General features: G+C 41.0%; 1 protein-coding gene across 8 annotated transcripts in view; it reads left to right on the top strand.

Annotated features, from left to right (window-relative positions):
* Positions 1-16216, top strand: part of FMN1 (formin 1) — a gene marked incomplete at its 5' end in the record, with an annotated part of 410703 nt that overhangs the window by 253639 nt on the left and 140848 nt on the right. For all 8 annotated transcript variants that reach the window (XM_081226859.1, XM_081226858.1, XM_081226857.1 and 5 more), the window contains 3 exons: positions 1023-1169; positions 2273-2332; positions 6051-6171. In XM_081226859.1, the coding sequence (XP_081082985.1) occupies positions 1023-1169; positions 2273-2332; positions 6051-6171 (328 nt within the window). The remainder of the gene's footprint in view (positions 1-1022; positions 1170-2272; positions 2333-6050; positions 6172-16216) is intronic.

Genomic DNA, 16216 nt, shown 5'->3' with positions numbered 1-16216 from the left:
TGTTGGCTTTACCACACTGGTGTTCGTTATAAAGTTAAATTCTTGAACGTGGCTTTTTCTCCCAATGACGCACGTCCTTCACCACATGATGATCCTCCACAAATACTGTAATGTTTAGTTGCTTATCTGAAGGCATGGGGTTTTTTCCTTCTAAAATATAAAAGATTTCACTAAAGAAAGCATAAATATTACCAAGGTATATAATATACACCCTCTAATAACGCCCTACAAGGCAGGAGCAGAGGTCGTCCTAGAGCTGCACTTGGTTTTCTTTCTTTACCCTAAAATCAAGGAAAATAAAGTCGACTAAAACTGTAGAGAAGGGGAAAAGTATCAGTTTGAAAATTTGCACTTGGAGCAAAAGAATGAGAGAGAGAGGAAAAACAAATGAGATGGGGAGCTGAAGAAAACCCGAAGCAGCTTGAAATTAATAGACAAATAGTAAAAGTTAATAGACAAATCAGCAAACACTTAATAAACATAGCCTATGACCTTGAAATACATTATTGTATTTCACCTCTGAGGATTCTGTAGTTCACCTCTGAGGATTATTTCCAGGGATAAGGAAGTATAGGCTTGCTATTGTATCTACCCTACATTTAACTGTGCTGTTTATATAGATACATAGTCCAAAACCAGATCCTCAAATGATCTTAAACCCCTTCCTACTTAGAAGCCGTCAAATACAAAGCCTAACTGTAACAACTGTCTTTTTTCAATTTCTAAATTCTTTAAAATAAGTATTTAAAAAATAAAACCGGCTCAAATAGAAATATAAAAACTAATATTTAATATTCAGTATTAGAACATGCACAGTTTGTAATTCATTAAAAGGATAAAAAAATGATGGCTGTTAACATATTTTTTAAGACACTTATGGCTTAGTGAAGTGTATTTTCCATTTCACCAACTATAAATCCAGTTGGTAACAGGCCAGCAAGTGCTCAGTGAATATTTGTTGTTGAATGAACATAGGTGCATTTGGAGTTCAGCTGCATAATAATTGGTGTTTGCCTTCCCAGGGCTTGCTGCAAATGAAGAGTGTGAAGGATATTTTGGCTCTCATTCTGGCTTTTGGAAACTACATGAATGGAGGAAATAGGACTCGGGGACAAGCAGATGGATATAGCTTAGAAATTCTGCCCAAACTCAAGGACGTCAAAAGTCGGGTATTTATTTACTTTTCATAACGAAGGTCTGTGATCTGTCATTATTTTCCTTGTATACCTTCAATTTTAAAAAAAAGTGTTCCCAGTTGTTCCGTTCATCTCTATCTTCCCCCTAACAGTACATTTTTTTTCTTTGCTTTCTTTTGAATAAAGACAGGTTTTTCATGTTTCATCTTCTTTTGATGACAAAATCTCCAACGTTCATTTGCTCGAAAGCACACAGTTAGATGTTGAACTGCTGTGAGAGAATAAAGCAGATAGCATACAGTATTCGCCATAGCACAAGGCTTGATTCTGCTTGAATTTGGTGTTAGCTACTTGTAATTTACTCACTCCTAAGTAGAGAGCAATGCTGACTCACCGAGGGAGCTGAGCGTTTGAATTATTCTCTGGTCCACAACAATTGGGCTGGGGGTCTACTGTCAAACCCCCTGAGCCTGATTATCACTTGGCTCCACACCCTGCAGAGCTACCTCTTTAGAAACAACCAGCCCATATCTAGGCGTCCCCTGGGGGGGCAGGGGGAGTGGAGGGAGGGGAAACACACAGGCAAATTAGAATTAGACCCACGTGAACAAGACACAAAGGCTGCCTTGTGGGAGGGCCTGCTCTCCCCTGGAGTCCCAGGGTCATAAAGTGGCAGGGTGTTCCTTTTAAGCCGCCTTGATTGTTTTTCACGCCAGTAAGAACACATTTTTTGAAAGGTGGGAAGGGAGGGATGGTCTTCTGTTCTACTCTCTGGTTCCCTTTAGCACTCCCCTACCCCCTCCCTTCTTGGCTTTATGCCTGAAAGTATGGAGACAGTCTTTTGGTTGTCTGGTGCTTGTCTTAGCCATTACCTCAGAGGCCTTATGGATTACCTCTTTGGGTTCCCCCTCCACCCCACAAGGAAGAGTGTAGTGTCATTTCTTTGTATAGATGCCATAAAAATTAATGGGACAAGGAGGAAAGAGGACAGTCTCGCCAGTCTCAAACAGAATTAGGACCAGGTATCACAAATTAAAAGTGTTAGAGTTACAGAGTGAGATTTCAGCTCTTTGACTATCTAATATGGCAGAGTCTCATGTGAATGGTATTCATTTAAACTTCTCTTTTAAACCTAGGATAATGGGATTAATCTGGTGGACTATGTTGTGAAATATTACCTGCGTTACTATGATCAGGTAAGAAATAGCGTTATGTGGAAAACTACACTAATGGGGTTTCAGCTCCTGCACATTGCTGGCATTCAGAAATTGGATGATGGATGGATGGATGAATTTCAAGTCCAACATAGAATTTGAGAGCTCTCCAGCTTCCTTGGTTTACAGATGGGAACACTGGAGCCAAGAGAGTTTAGTTGACTCTTGTAAAGAGAAGCATTATTCAGTGGCACAAGTCTACTGACTCTTAATCCACTGTATAACACAGCTTCAAAGAGACCCCCGGTCATCTCAGTGCCGTCTGACCAGATTGTGAGGGTCTCTGTGAAACCCATATCCATTCAGTAATTGGTTATATTTGAAACTAGATTCTGGGATGCAGACCAAAAGTTAGGAACTTAAGATGCAATAATACCGAATACTTTATCAGCAGTGTTCATCTGTGAACAAGTTAAAGACGTGGAATTTGAAATCCATCTTCTCTGCTTAGATTACATTGGGCCATTAGAAATAAAAATTTCTGTGAGAATCCACCTGAGCGCAATTTTCTGTGTTTTATTCCTTCTCATTAAATCGAGAACAAGGAGTCCTAGCTTTGAGAAGAAAGAGGTACTATTATAAGTTGTTGAGAAACCTAGCAGTCAATAAATGGAAAAAGTCTCAGGAAAATGTTGTCAGGAGTCCCGCTTAACTATCCACATAAGCAGAGTTTTTCCTAGGTACCAAGGGAAGAAAAGTAAAGATTCCAGGGCCTCGTTTTCAAAAGGCCTACAGTTTCATGCAGAAGACAAGTTAAGCACTGATGAAGTCTTTAGTCATCTCTCCTACCCTCCTGGTGGGTTTATCTAACTGTTGTCAATGTATCTACCACCAGGTTTATTATTCCCCTGTATATAGATATCACTGAGCAATTACCTAGCTTCCCGGCATTGCTCCTTGAGGTCCAGAACTCTTTGTTGTCTCTTTTTTCATGTTTGTAATATAGGTGCTTGATAAATACTTGCTGAGTTGAACGTACTGTAAATATCCACAAGCATGTAATAAGTAGCATCTGTAACAAACAAGATGCAACGAGGCAAGAGCTACTTTCTGGTAGAGCAGGGTAGGTGTGTTGAGCTTCAGGCAATATGTGTGCACCCAAAGTTCTGAAGGCAGGTACCGGGGTGGCAGAAGAGTTACCCTGAAGGATCTTGAGGGGACAGTTCAAATTCAAGGCTGGCATAAGCAGATTTACTCGTAGTCTCTGCCTCAACCATCCTTGCTACACAGATGCACCGTGTAGGAAGGATGAAATTTGCCGATGGAGTTTGACTCCTACTGAAGAGGGCTGAACCCAGTGGAATCGACTTCACAGAGGGGAATCTCAAAGTAAGATTAATTTCAAACACGGGATGGTCCAGTTTAGGAAAAAGAAGAAGTCAACATTTGTGTGGTGCTCTCCCAGTTTTTCACTGTGTAAAATGAATTTCACTCAACAAGAGTACAGAATTATGTGATTTAGTAAATGATCCCTTCCCTCTTAGGAGCATAAGTGATGATTTTTGTGGTTAGTGATGATGAGCAATTAGCGGAAGAAAGGTGACTCTTGCTCCAAGCTTCTTTCCACTCATGCCTGGTTTTTGGTCCAAGTCTAGGTCTATGTAAAGTTCAAAAAAACCCTTCTAGGGCCATGTCTTGTGAACTCTAATTGAGCAGCTTTCACAAGAGCTACTACCAGGCCGATTTGCTCAGTAGCATTTTCTCTTTTTCTAGCTTAAAAAAAAAAAAAAAAAGATGAAGCCAGGACTGAATCTGATAAAAAGTTTTGGAAAATAGAAAGAAATATGCATGAGTTCTTCCATAGATTACTATGGAGTTTCGTGACAAGCATCTTAGATGTTGTTCCATCTTGGCGTTCAAAGGAGGGTACTGCTTCCATGGTTTGTTAAAAAAACAGTAAAATAAGTAGAGGAAGATGAAAACTAGTACACTGATCACGTAAAATGTTGTTCTGATCAAATGAGGAAAACTAACTTCTCTTTGAGGCCAAAGGTCTTAAAGGAAGGGGGGTAGGGTCCAGGGAATTCTCAAAACCACAAGAAAACAGAACGATAAGATAGATGACTCCTGCCCAAGGTGCACACTTCCCAGAATAGCGTGTTTTTTTGTTTGTTCGTTTGTTTTTGCGGTACGCGGGCCTCTCACTGTTGTGGCCTCTCCCGTTGCAGAGCACAGGCTCCGGACGCGCAGGCTCAGCGGCCATGGCTCACGGGCCCAGCCGCTCCGCGGCATGTGGGATCTTCCCAGACCGGGGCACGAACCCGTGTCCCCTGCATCGGCAGGCGGACTCTCAACCACTGCGCCACCTGGGAAGCCCCAGAATAGCGTTTTATAAGCTCTCTGTTAGTGGTGCCAAACAGATTCTATTGGTAGGCCAGATGGTGTGTACTTGACCGAGAACAAGGCACAGTTCCTGCCTTCAAAATGTTTATAGTCTGGTGGGGAAGACACACAAGCTAACAAGGCAATTTTTAAATTAACGTTGAAAAGTGCTGTGATAACAGGAATCAGCAGGGAACTCTTGGAAACACCCAGGTGCTGAGCTTAGGGGAGGGAGGTCTTTAAGGAAGTGTTACCTGTTTTGAGACTAGAAAGAGGAGTATGAACAAGGAGGTGTGAGGAGGGGCTGGGGAAGAGTTTTTGAAAGGGACAGTTTTGTAGACAAAAGCCTAGAAGCAAGAGACTGTGGCCTGTTCCTTTATTTTATGAAAGTTTAGGAGAGGGAGTTAGCGATAGGGGAAGGGAGAAATCAGGCTGGAGATGGAGACAGAGGCCAGATCAGAAAGTGCCTTGTAAAGCAGTTTTAGAGTTTGGAATTGGTCCTAATGGCAGTAGGGAAGATGGAATGTGAAGGAAAGCTGGCAAAGTAGCCTGTGTGGAGAGAAGAATAAGCGAAGATGGCCTGAGACATGCAAGACACAAAGCTTGTATTAAACAACTCGGGGAGAAAGCAAGCTGGACTGGAAAAGACAGTTGAGGCTCTGCTGGTCTCCCCGTGTGCCTACAGTTCGTGTCCCTCTGGATGTTTCTCAGCTGAGATCCTCTATTAGGTATAGTTGTGGAGCTTGTCAAAACCCAACCCAACCATGCCCTCGTAAATATCTGCTAAGATAAGCCAAACAACATTAAGAGAATCTTTACAAACGTGAAGAATTTGATCACGTACGCACGTGCGCGCACACATGCGCGCGCGCGTGCCCACGAGCTTTAAGCTGCAGAGAAAGGTAGGTGAGGGCATAAGTGATGGTGATTGTTTCTCCCACCTCAGTGCTGCCTTATCCAGTACCTTCCACTTCACACCCTTTGGCATACCCCAAAGATGAGTTATCTCATTGCTCCCATGCGAAACTCAACAGGGACTTTCAGGTTAAGTACTTTCACGTGTTCTCCCTGTGCCATTTTCCATGGGCGTAGAGGGTCTACGATTAGGACATACCTGACCATTTTCTCTTTGATTCAAGAGGCAAAATAGAGCCCAGCCCATGCCATAGCTACAGCCATAGCCAACCTCAGTGCCAATAAGACCAAAATGATAGCGTGAAAGACACGCAAGCACTTCAAAGCAACAAGTCCAGAGTTAGGAATAGCAGGGGAGCATTGCTATGATTCTTATCCAACCATCCGAAAAAAGATGCTTTGAATTTCAACTGAAAGTGACAATTGGGAAGTATAATGTACTTTTGTTTACCATATATTCTAGGAAGCAGGAACAGAAAAGAGTGTTTTCCCCCTGCCCGAACCACAAGATTTCTTTCTGGCCTCCCAAGTCAAATTTGAAGACCTTATAAAAGATTTGAGAAAACTGAAGAGGCAACTAGAAGGTAACAGGCACACTGTTCTGTTGTTATGATAATACATAGGATTTTAAAAAATGATTTAAGGGGATGATTTCTGTATGGCTCGGGGAATGGAATGGTGAGAGTTCAGTTATGGTACACTACCTCAGGACACTTTCCATCTCTGTGCACAATTTGGAGGCAGTGTATTTACACATCTCTCTCTTTCATTAGTGTAAATTAGTGCTTATTATATAATACATATATATATAGTTATATCTACATTTTCCAACATGTAATAGATATAATTTTAATAAAAATAATAACCCTTTTTTTGAATTCTTACTGTGTTCTCATACAGTTCTTCTAATGACCCAAATAAGCAGGAACTACACTAACTCCATTTTATAGATGAGAAAAATGAGGCTTTGCGAAGCTATATTCGCACAGCCAGTGAGAGGCAGATCGGGTCTGATTAGAAAATCTCATGCACTGCATTTTCTAAGCTAGTTTACTATGTGCTGCCTTATCTTTCTGTCTCTCACTCTTGCTCTTGCTCTCCCTGTGGCGCGCACACCCCCCCACACACACACATCCCTATATATTTCGTTTATGTATATGAGTCTATTAATGATGGTAAGACCCGTAGTAAACAGTCTGTTTTAGTTTAATTTACATTTTTAATTATCCAAAGCAAAATGCTGAAAGCCCTTTTTGGCTTTTTTAAAAGGTGAAAATATGTCTCTGTTGGGCAGGAATTTTCCTTTGGCATTTCTAGAGTCTTGTGTTTTCACTGTGGAGACATCTCCTTGTCCAAGAATATAAATACTTGCCTTGGAGCTTGTATAACTCCAATTGAAGAGCTCTGTGGAGGATTTAGGGAGCGTGTTAATGTGGAAATGGAGCCCAGCACGCCAAAAGCAGAGCTTGAGGAAATGAAGAGCTTGCACCAGGAATATTTTTACACCAAGACATAAAATAAACATTTTAAAAATGTTTATTGTGAAAGAGTGCTCAGAAATCTAAGTCTTAGAGGACAGCTTGGAAATGGAAGTAAAGTGGGAAAGATCTGCTCCCGGTGGCAGGGAGAGCCATTTATTTTTACTTTGGGCATAGAACTTGCTTAAATAAGGATAGTGGTTACAAGTGAATATTTTTACCTTGTAAATTATTTTTAAAGGAACATGCAGGGTTTTTTTTCCCCTCCTGTCGATGTGGTCGAGAGCGTGAATTTAAATGAATGCTTCGTTCAGGAATGTGATACGTGAACTCGTGATCATTCTTTTCCCTCTCCTCAAAAAGGGGCAGTTTTATCCTTGACTGAGTTGCGGAGCTTGATTTTTATTCTAAGAAAGCGGAGTAGCATCATGTCGCAGTTTTTTTCTCCCCCTCTCCAGTGGCAGAATTCGGGCCAGGCCAGTCCTCAGGGTGGCTTTTGCAGTAGCAGAGAAGACCTGTGCTTGTCCGGTCCCTGGCCGCCATCCCTGAATGCCCATCCTCTCTCGTCTCTTGGTCCTTGTGAGACCCTCTCGTATGGTCTTTCGAGCAGAAACCTGATCTATGTTGGATCTTTCCTCTTCGCCTGCCTTCCCTCCACGGCTGCCTTTCTCAGGCCTCCTGGCTCAGCCCACTCCCTTTGCTATCCCTGTGTGTTTGATGATAAATAACAAAGGGATAAGAAGAGTGAATTCAAAGGACCGTGTAGAGGCAGGGGTGCCCCCAAACCTCTGCACTGGATGTACGTTATTTTCTCTAGGGAGCATGGTGTCATTCCAGATCTCTGAGTACTCAACTGACACTTCCCCCAGTCAATTTTAAGGAAATACAAGACCTTCTGAAGCTGAAGGAGCTGCCTTATGAAGGAAGACTGAACGCTACCTCAGTTATTTTTCTTCTTTGCGTGGGACGTCACCACAAAGACGTGAAGTGTACCACCAAGGCAAATGAGGAAACCGGCGCTGTCCCACACACATTGAATATTTAAACAAAAAAATGCCCTGCTAATCTTTAGAGATGCCCGTGTTTTTAATACATGAAAGGTACCTAGTAAATATTTAAAGAAAATACAGACCATGGGTTCTCTAATGAATTTCTTGTCCTTCCAAATCCCATCTGGCGAGATGGCCAGAGTCGTGGCGGCCCGTTTCATCTCACTTCCCCGTTCAGTCTTCAGCTCCGTTTCCACAAGGCCTGGGTGTGAGCTGAGATGGAATGTTTAATTGAAGTGGACATAATTTTCACACATACAGCAAAGATTTGATGAGGCTTTGAGGTTTATTGTAGCCATTAAAGTGTCGTGGCTGCTGGCAAAACCCCAGAAAATGTCTAAAGCTAAACCAGATGCGATTAGCAAATTTCAAGAAGGCTCAGGCCCTAGTTCTCCAGGCAGGCATAGCCCTTTAAAAGAAAATCATTTGGGGTAGCAAGGACCACACCTTAACAATCAGGTGGGAATTAAACGATGGTTGTTGGCTGTATAGATGTCACTAACAGCAGTAGAGGTTGTCAATGAGCATCTTTCCTAGAGACCAGAACTTCCAACGGCACTTTTATGTAGATAAACATAGCAAGGAATTGAGGATAATTGTATCTGCTACAATTTATTGCGTGATTATTATCAGGTGCTTTACACAGACCATCTCTTTAAATCCTTACAATGACCCTGTGAGGCAGATATTGCTATACAGCTCTTACAAGAGGAGGAAGCTGGTGCTCAGGTGACCTGCCAAGTTACCTCACAGATGATGACCTAGCCTCATTTTGAAACTAGATATGACTCTAAGGCATGTACTCACAGCTTGCCCTGTTGCTGGACCAGAAGTCTCCGTATCTGATCAGAGATCACAACAGAGAGATGCCTATTCAAGCCATAAAGCCTCGTGAGGATACAAATGACAGAAAGAGTTCGTGAATGTGTGCGCATGAGTGCAAGGGTGTGCACACACACATGCCTAGAGCCCATATATGTAGACCCTCAGATCAGATAGGGACTTAGGAAAGAACTTAGTTTGTGTGTGGGGTATGGGGAGTGGGGAGACCTAAGAGAGATGGATTATCAAAGCGAATAGTACTGCACAGGATTAAGAACTCAGGCTTTGGAGTCAGATATGTACTTTCTACTGGTTTGGTGAAAGCAAGCAAGATCTTGTCAAGTAACATAACCATAAAAAGTATTATCTCACCTGTAAAATAGGGCAGTTATAACACCAACATCATAGGAGGTAATGAATGCACAGTCCCTCAGTAAGGAAAGCTTCCATAAAGCTGATTAGGGGTATATACCTTTTACTGGAAAACAGACACCTTGTAGAATCAGGCCCATATTGTTGAGGGGCCAGCTGGCTGTGTTTGTGGAGAAGCTAATTTCCAGAGCACTACATACCAAGCCCTTGGTGCTTAGGAATGTGTTCCATATCTTGTTTACTATTCTGCATCCCTTAAGCAGACAATAATTTGGATTTCCTTGATGCTTTGATGCTATAAGTAATATCTGAGAGCAAATAACAGCAACAGCTGCTCCCTTTCTCATTCTTTGACCTTGTTTGCTAGCCAGAACTTTGAAGGTAGTCTTACCAGCTCATGTGTGGTAGGCAGAGTAATGGCTCCCAAAGATCTCCGACCCCTGACCCCTGGCATCTGTGAATATGTTACCTTACATGGCAAAAAGGGACTTTGCCGACACTGAGATGGGGAGATTATCCTGGACTATCCAAGTGGGCCTAATCTAATCACGCAAATCTTTAAAATGAATCTTTAAAAGCTGACGACTTTCTCTGTGGTCAGCGGGAGATAGTACAGTAGAATGATCAGAGAGATGCAGTGTTGCTGGCTTTGAAGATGGAGGAAGCGGGCAGTGAACCAAGGAATGTCGGAAGCCTCTAAAACTGGAAAAGGCAAGGAACAGATTTTCCCTAGAGCCTCCAGAAGGGAATGCAGCCCTGTCAACACCCTGATTTCAGCTCAATGAGACCCATGTCAGACTTCTAACATACAGAACTATGAGGTAATATATTTGTACTGTTTTAAGCCATTTAAGTCTGTGGTAATTTGTCATAATAGCAATAAGAAACAAACACAGCATGCAATGCATCCTTTCTGATTGGGCCAGTTAATACCAGTTATGCACGCATGTGCACCCCATTGCCGAGGCTGTAGGTGTAGGATTTGCCAACTAGTGATATTCACCAGTATTGCATGAAATGTGAATTGGTGCTCTCTGAAAAAAGAGTCTGTAGTCTGATAAACCTGGAAATGCTATATACTAAAAACAAATCACAGGGACACAGTGCATATGAGCTTATTAAAGGCTCTGGGAAGTCCTGTAGTAAAAAACAACAAAACGGTTTAACCGTGTTTAAACCAGGATTTCTCAAAACATGAAACATTGTCTTTTTTTCTTGCACTGAATATACTTTACGTAGTATGTTGTTGTAGAATATGCATTCTGTAAAATATTGTTTAAGAAGAAGGCATGTTGATATTACGGTTGATTTTTAATATAAAGAACAGTTGTTGGTTAAATGGTCATTCCTGGGTGACCTTAATAGGAGTAACTGTGATGAATAGGTATGGTCTTTGCTCTATAATAGTTCTCTTCATACTCCCTGGCTGCATTGTCCTAACTGGGTTTGTTATCCACGTAAACAAATGCAGTAGAATAGGTCACATTCTCTCTGATGTCTTGAGGCTTGAAAGCCAAAATGAACAACTTTAGTGTTACAATTACTCTAGTAACACTGCTCCCAAATCCACATTTGTATAACATGATCCTGTGACTGTATTTCATTATGAAAAATTCTTTCTGGGTTTCCAAGCAGGAAAGTGGAATTTTTTTGTTGGAAATGACAGGAACTCTTCAGATAGGTGTTGAGAAGTCAGCCTATTGTGAAAAGTTTAAAGATTAAAATAAATTGCCCTTAGTAGCTAACGAGACTTATTTAGTATCCTGTGTCATTAAGGGTAGGATATTTAATCAGCTAGCTGTGTACTAAATCTTGCCTTGAAAATGATGCATTATTGGCCCTGTTATTGCATATATGAATTGGGAAAATGTAATCAGTAGTTAACCCTCAGTGTAAGATAATCAAACTTCTTTGAGAATGTTGGCAGAGATGCAAGTGTGTGTGTGTGTGTGTGTGTGTGTGTGTGTGTGTGTGTTTTAAGGTAATTCTGATGATGTTCTTTTCTCTAAATATTTAAGACTATATATTCGAACATGTCCTTTCTTATGTACCATTTAGAAATATTTGAGAATACACTTACACAGTTTTGGAAAGACGAGGAGTCTCTGTTGACTTTTCTGATATCTGTTATCACTCCATAAATGTTTATCCTTCAAATGTTTATTCTGCAATGTTAACTCTTATAAGCCTTCTATAAATGAGATGCTATGTGAAATGCACAGTCCTGGCATCCAATAAACGTTGAACTGTTCATTCTAAGTCTGAATAGTAGTAACATCTCTAACTCGACATTGAAGTACACCCGTCACCTCTTTAGGCATAGTCGGTCCCCACGTCCTTATTTTAGTGGACTGACCAGATTAGCCCAGAAGGATCCAAATGAACCTCTTTTGTACCTAAATATTCTACCTTCAAATCTAAGTTGCAAGATACATACATGAAAGTAACAGTTCAAGAAAGAGATAGGGGAGGGTTTTTTTGGTAGATTTTTTAAAACTGTACTCAGTATGTCTTCCAGATGAACATGGCAGACTGAACTCATTCATTTAACTCCACTCCTTTCTAAAAGCCCACAGAAAAATGAACATTTATCTTATTTAGAGGCACACAGTCAATACCAATATAATGCAGCTGAAAGAGGAGGAATTAGGGAGGGAGCCATATACCTACACATATAAAAACAGGAAATGAGAACATTTTTACGTGGTGGTTTCTCATGGCCCTGGGCAGGGGCTGGTGTGGTGGCAATAGTTCAATGATTTGGATATGCATATGAAATCATACAATTAAAACTAAGTTCAAAAACATAAGTTATAGTCAACTCTCAACTGTAGGTTGCTAGATTAGGGAGGTCACGGAATAGTGATAGTCTTTAAAAAATTAATGCATTAGTTTTCACATTAATCAGTATGAGTCAGCTATGCTATTTACATGTTGGAAAACCTTTCCTATTTGAAACTGCATGATAAGCAGTAGACTACCTACTGTTTCTTCTGCAAGGTGGAAACAGTCCTCTTCTTTAGGTACTTAATGAACAAATTAAGTGTCTGGGCAAATACATTGATGCAATAGTATTAGTGAGGTGATGAAGGGTGAGGTGGGTTTGGGACTCTGAGCGCTGATGGCGTTGGGAAGAGAAGCTGCCTACAGGAGTGTTGGTATCTCCAGCGATGGAGGGAGGGCAGAGGGCTGGCTAGCAGAACTCGCACTTCATCTTGCCCTTGATTTGGGATTATGTGTGGTATCCTTCCCGCTTCCTATTACTGTAGTTAATCAAGAGTTGACTGTGAGAAGTGAGGAGGAATGCTAATAACTGGTATTGCTGGTCTACTAATGAGTATTCAAGTTTGTTCCACTGCGGGGAGGAGGAGGGGTCCTGTCCAGGCTCCACTGCCCAGGTCTTTAATGCAAGTTCACACCGCGCCACCACCCTCTTGTACTGTCTCCCTCACAGCCATGTTGGTGCCTCCCCGGTCTGGATCTGTCCACCACTTGGATGAAAGTATGCCCTTCTGCAGATTTAGTCAGTCAGTACTGTTGAGCCCCAAACAGAACTTAAGAAAAGTGATGGCCTATTGATATTACCTCAGGAAGCAAAAGAGACCATTTAAAGAAGGCCTGTAGTGGCTATTCCTTTGAATTTGCAGTAGACACAGTTGGGAAGTACCAAGCAGTGGGGGGAAGGGGCCTTTAGTGGAGTATTCCACCCCCAGTGCATGCTATATGGGGGTGCCCTTAGCATTGTCAGATCTAGTAAATAAAATCCAGGAGGCCCAGTTAAATCTGAATTTCAGACAAACGAGACTTTTTAAAACTGTGTTTTAAATAATGCATAGGACATGCTTATACAAAAAAAAATATTCCTTGTTTATGTCAAATTCACACTTAACTTGGTGTCCCATCTTTTATCTGGCATTTCTATACAGAATTTAAAAGCAATAATAAAACCAGCTAAAAGTTAGCTATTTTTTTTAACTTTATTGAAGTATAGTTGATTTACAATGTTGTGTTAATTTCTGCTGTACAACAAATTCATTCAGTTATACATATATATATTCTTTTTCATATTCTTTTCCGTTGTGATTTATCACAGGATATTGAATATAGTTCCCTGTGCTATACAGTAGGGCCTTGTTTTTTATCCATCCTATATATAATAGTTTGCCTCTGCTAATCCCAAACTCCCAACCCTTCCCTGCCCCACCCACCTCCCCCTTCCCCTTGGCAACCGCAAGTCTGTTCTCTATGTCTGTGTGTCTGTTTCTGTTTCATAGATATGTTCATTTGTGTCATACTTTAGATTCCACACGTGAGTGATATCATATGGTATTTGTCTTTCTCTTACTGACTTACTTTGCTTACTATATTAATCTCTGGGTCCATCCGTGTTGCTACAAATGGCGTTATTTCATTCTTTTTATGGCTGAGTAATATTCCATTGTATATATGTATATATATACACACACCACATTTTCTTTATCCATTCACCTGTCGGTGGACATTTAGGTTGCTTCCATGTCTTGGCTATTGTAAAGAGTGCTGCTATGAACATAGGGGTGTGTGTATCTTTTCGAATTATAGTTTTGTCCAGATATATGCCCAGGAATGGGATTGCTGGATCATATGGCAACTCTATTTTTAGTTTTTTGAGAAACCTCCATATTGTTTTCCATAGTGGCTGCCCCAGTTTACGTTGGGGGTTCTCTTTTATCCACACCCTCTCTAGCATTTGTTATTTGTAGACTTCTTAATGATAGCCACTCTGACCGGTGTGAGGTGGTACGTCACTGTAGTTTTCGTTTTTAGCTCACTTTTTATTACCATGATGTGCTGGCAGTATTAATCTCAGTGATCAAGTCCTTTTCCCTGCAAGGGTGGACCGTGGACACAGGTGCAGTAAACATGTCCAAGGATATGGTGCATGGCCTTTTCCACCATCACTAACGACAGCAGTTACCACTTAATGGGCACTTACTAAATACCAGCGTATTTGCTTACATCATTTCTGTTTCTTAAACTGCTTTGATGTAAGTCCTACCTACATTTTAACAGTAAGGAAGTTAAAGCAGCTTTGCTACTGATGACAGGAGTGAGATCTGAAGCAGGTTTATCTGATTACAAAGCTTATACACTTTTCACTGTACCATTCTTTCTTTTACTGTTTGTAGGCACTGACAATACGATCGAAGTGGTAAAGCTTGAAGTTTGAATTTAGGCTTTTTCTTATCTCTACTCCTAACCACTCAACTCATCTACCTGTTGTAATTTCTATCCTCCTGTCTCCTCCCTGTCTCTTTTGGTTTCTCAGTCTCTTTCAGTTCCTCTGACACTCTCTGTCTCTCTTTGGCAGTTAATTACCTAGCCTATGTTTTATCCCTTCACGACCTAGAAGATAAGCAGACAAGTCTGATGTGGTTAGCCGGACGAATAACAGGGTACTACAGGGCCATCCCAAGGCACTGTGTGGTTTGGACTCCATTACTGTCTCTTCCACTTGTGGACATTGCATGGAGCAGGGTTCTCACATAGATGAGAAGGTGAGGGAACTTCCAGGACTTGTCAACTCACACAGCAAAGCAGACTGTTGCTTCTGTGTTTGGGACCAGCCCTGACTCTGCAGGATAAATGACTTCTGCCACCAAGCATTATCAAATGGCTTTCTCTCCATATAATATTCTTTAAGAGAAAAAGAGAAAACTAGATCTCATCATGAGAGTGAATATTTATTACTCATTTAAGCGTGGTCCATAGGCAATATGGCTGTAGTAAGGAGCAAAGAAAGACTGGAAAACTTTTGGAGGACTTCTGAGGAAAGATGGCCAACTGAACATTCATTTGGATTGAACACTCACATTGGAATTCAGTTCCTCTTGAAAATGACTAAAATAATAGTATAGAGAGTTCTTTTAAAACATAAACTCAAGAGCACAGAATGAGAGAGAAAACCATAACCACAAAATTTCTGAAGCTAAAAAAGTAGATGGACAAGTGGTAAATGAATTAGCCAAACAAGACAGCTGAATCCTAACCCAGGAGTGGAGAAAGGTGAGAAGCAAGCCAGTTTTTACCACAATATCCATACACACCACAGATTTATACATAAAATCCATATATATATCCATAAACATTCGTATATATTCATAAGTAAATCAATGAAATCATTTTTGAAAATTTCCCCAAATGATGGATACAAGTTCCTAATTTTAAAAGGCCCAAAGAGATGTTAGCACAGATCCATACCACTGTATGAACATTTCAGAATCCTCAGGATAGAAAGAAAGCTTACATACTTCTAGAAGGGGAGGAGGTAGAGAGTGGGATGTGGGAGCAAATGACTCAGAGAATCAGGGAGAAGAATGGCTTCAGACTTTACAACGGCAATGCTAGAAGCTAGAAATAGAATTCTGATGGAAAATTATTCCCAATCCAGAATCTTATATTCACCAAATTATCTATCCAATATGAGGGCAGAATAAAAATGCTTTCAGACATGTAAATTCTAAAAGAAAAACATATTTCCCACGCATCCATCTTCAGGATGCTACTAGAGAATGTGCATTACCATGAATTAGGAATGCGACGGTGACAGGAAATGGAAAATCCAACAGAGAAGAGAAGTGAAGGGATCCTCCAGGATAGGCAGAGAGCCCAAGATGCCAGCCAGGCATGGAGAGCAAACATTCCAGATTAATTAGATCAAAAGAATCGTGGTGAAGATTCTTGAGGAATATACAGTTAACGCGTCTGCTATATCTGAATGTTTTGACAAGATTTACACAGCTAGCAACAAGTTTGGCATTCCTTTAGTAATAAGTACATAGAAAACAGCAAATTAGGGGGAAAAAATCATTCATTCTGAAGGTGAGGGAGTTTGCAGGGGCGGGTGGGACATTTAGGACAGGCTAATC

This window comes from Mesoplodon bidens (genome assembly GCF_964165515.1).
Source record: "Mesoplodon bidens genome assembly, chromosome: 3".
NCBI lineage: Eukaryota > Metazoa > Chordata > Mammalia > Artiodactyla > Ziphiidae > Mesoplodon > Mesoplodon bidens.
Note: the sequence above shows the minus strand (reverse complement) of the source record. Positions and strands in the feature narration are given on the sequence as shown.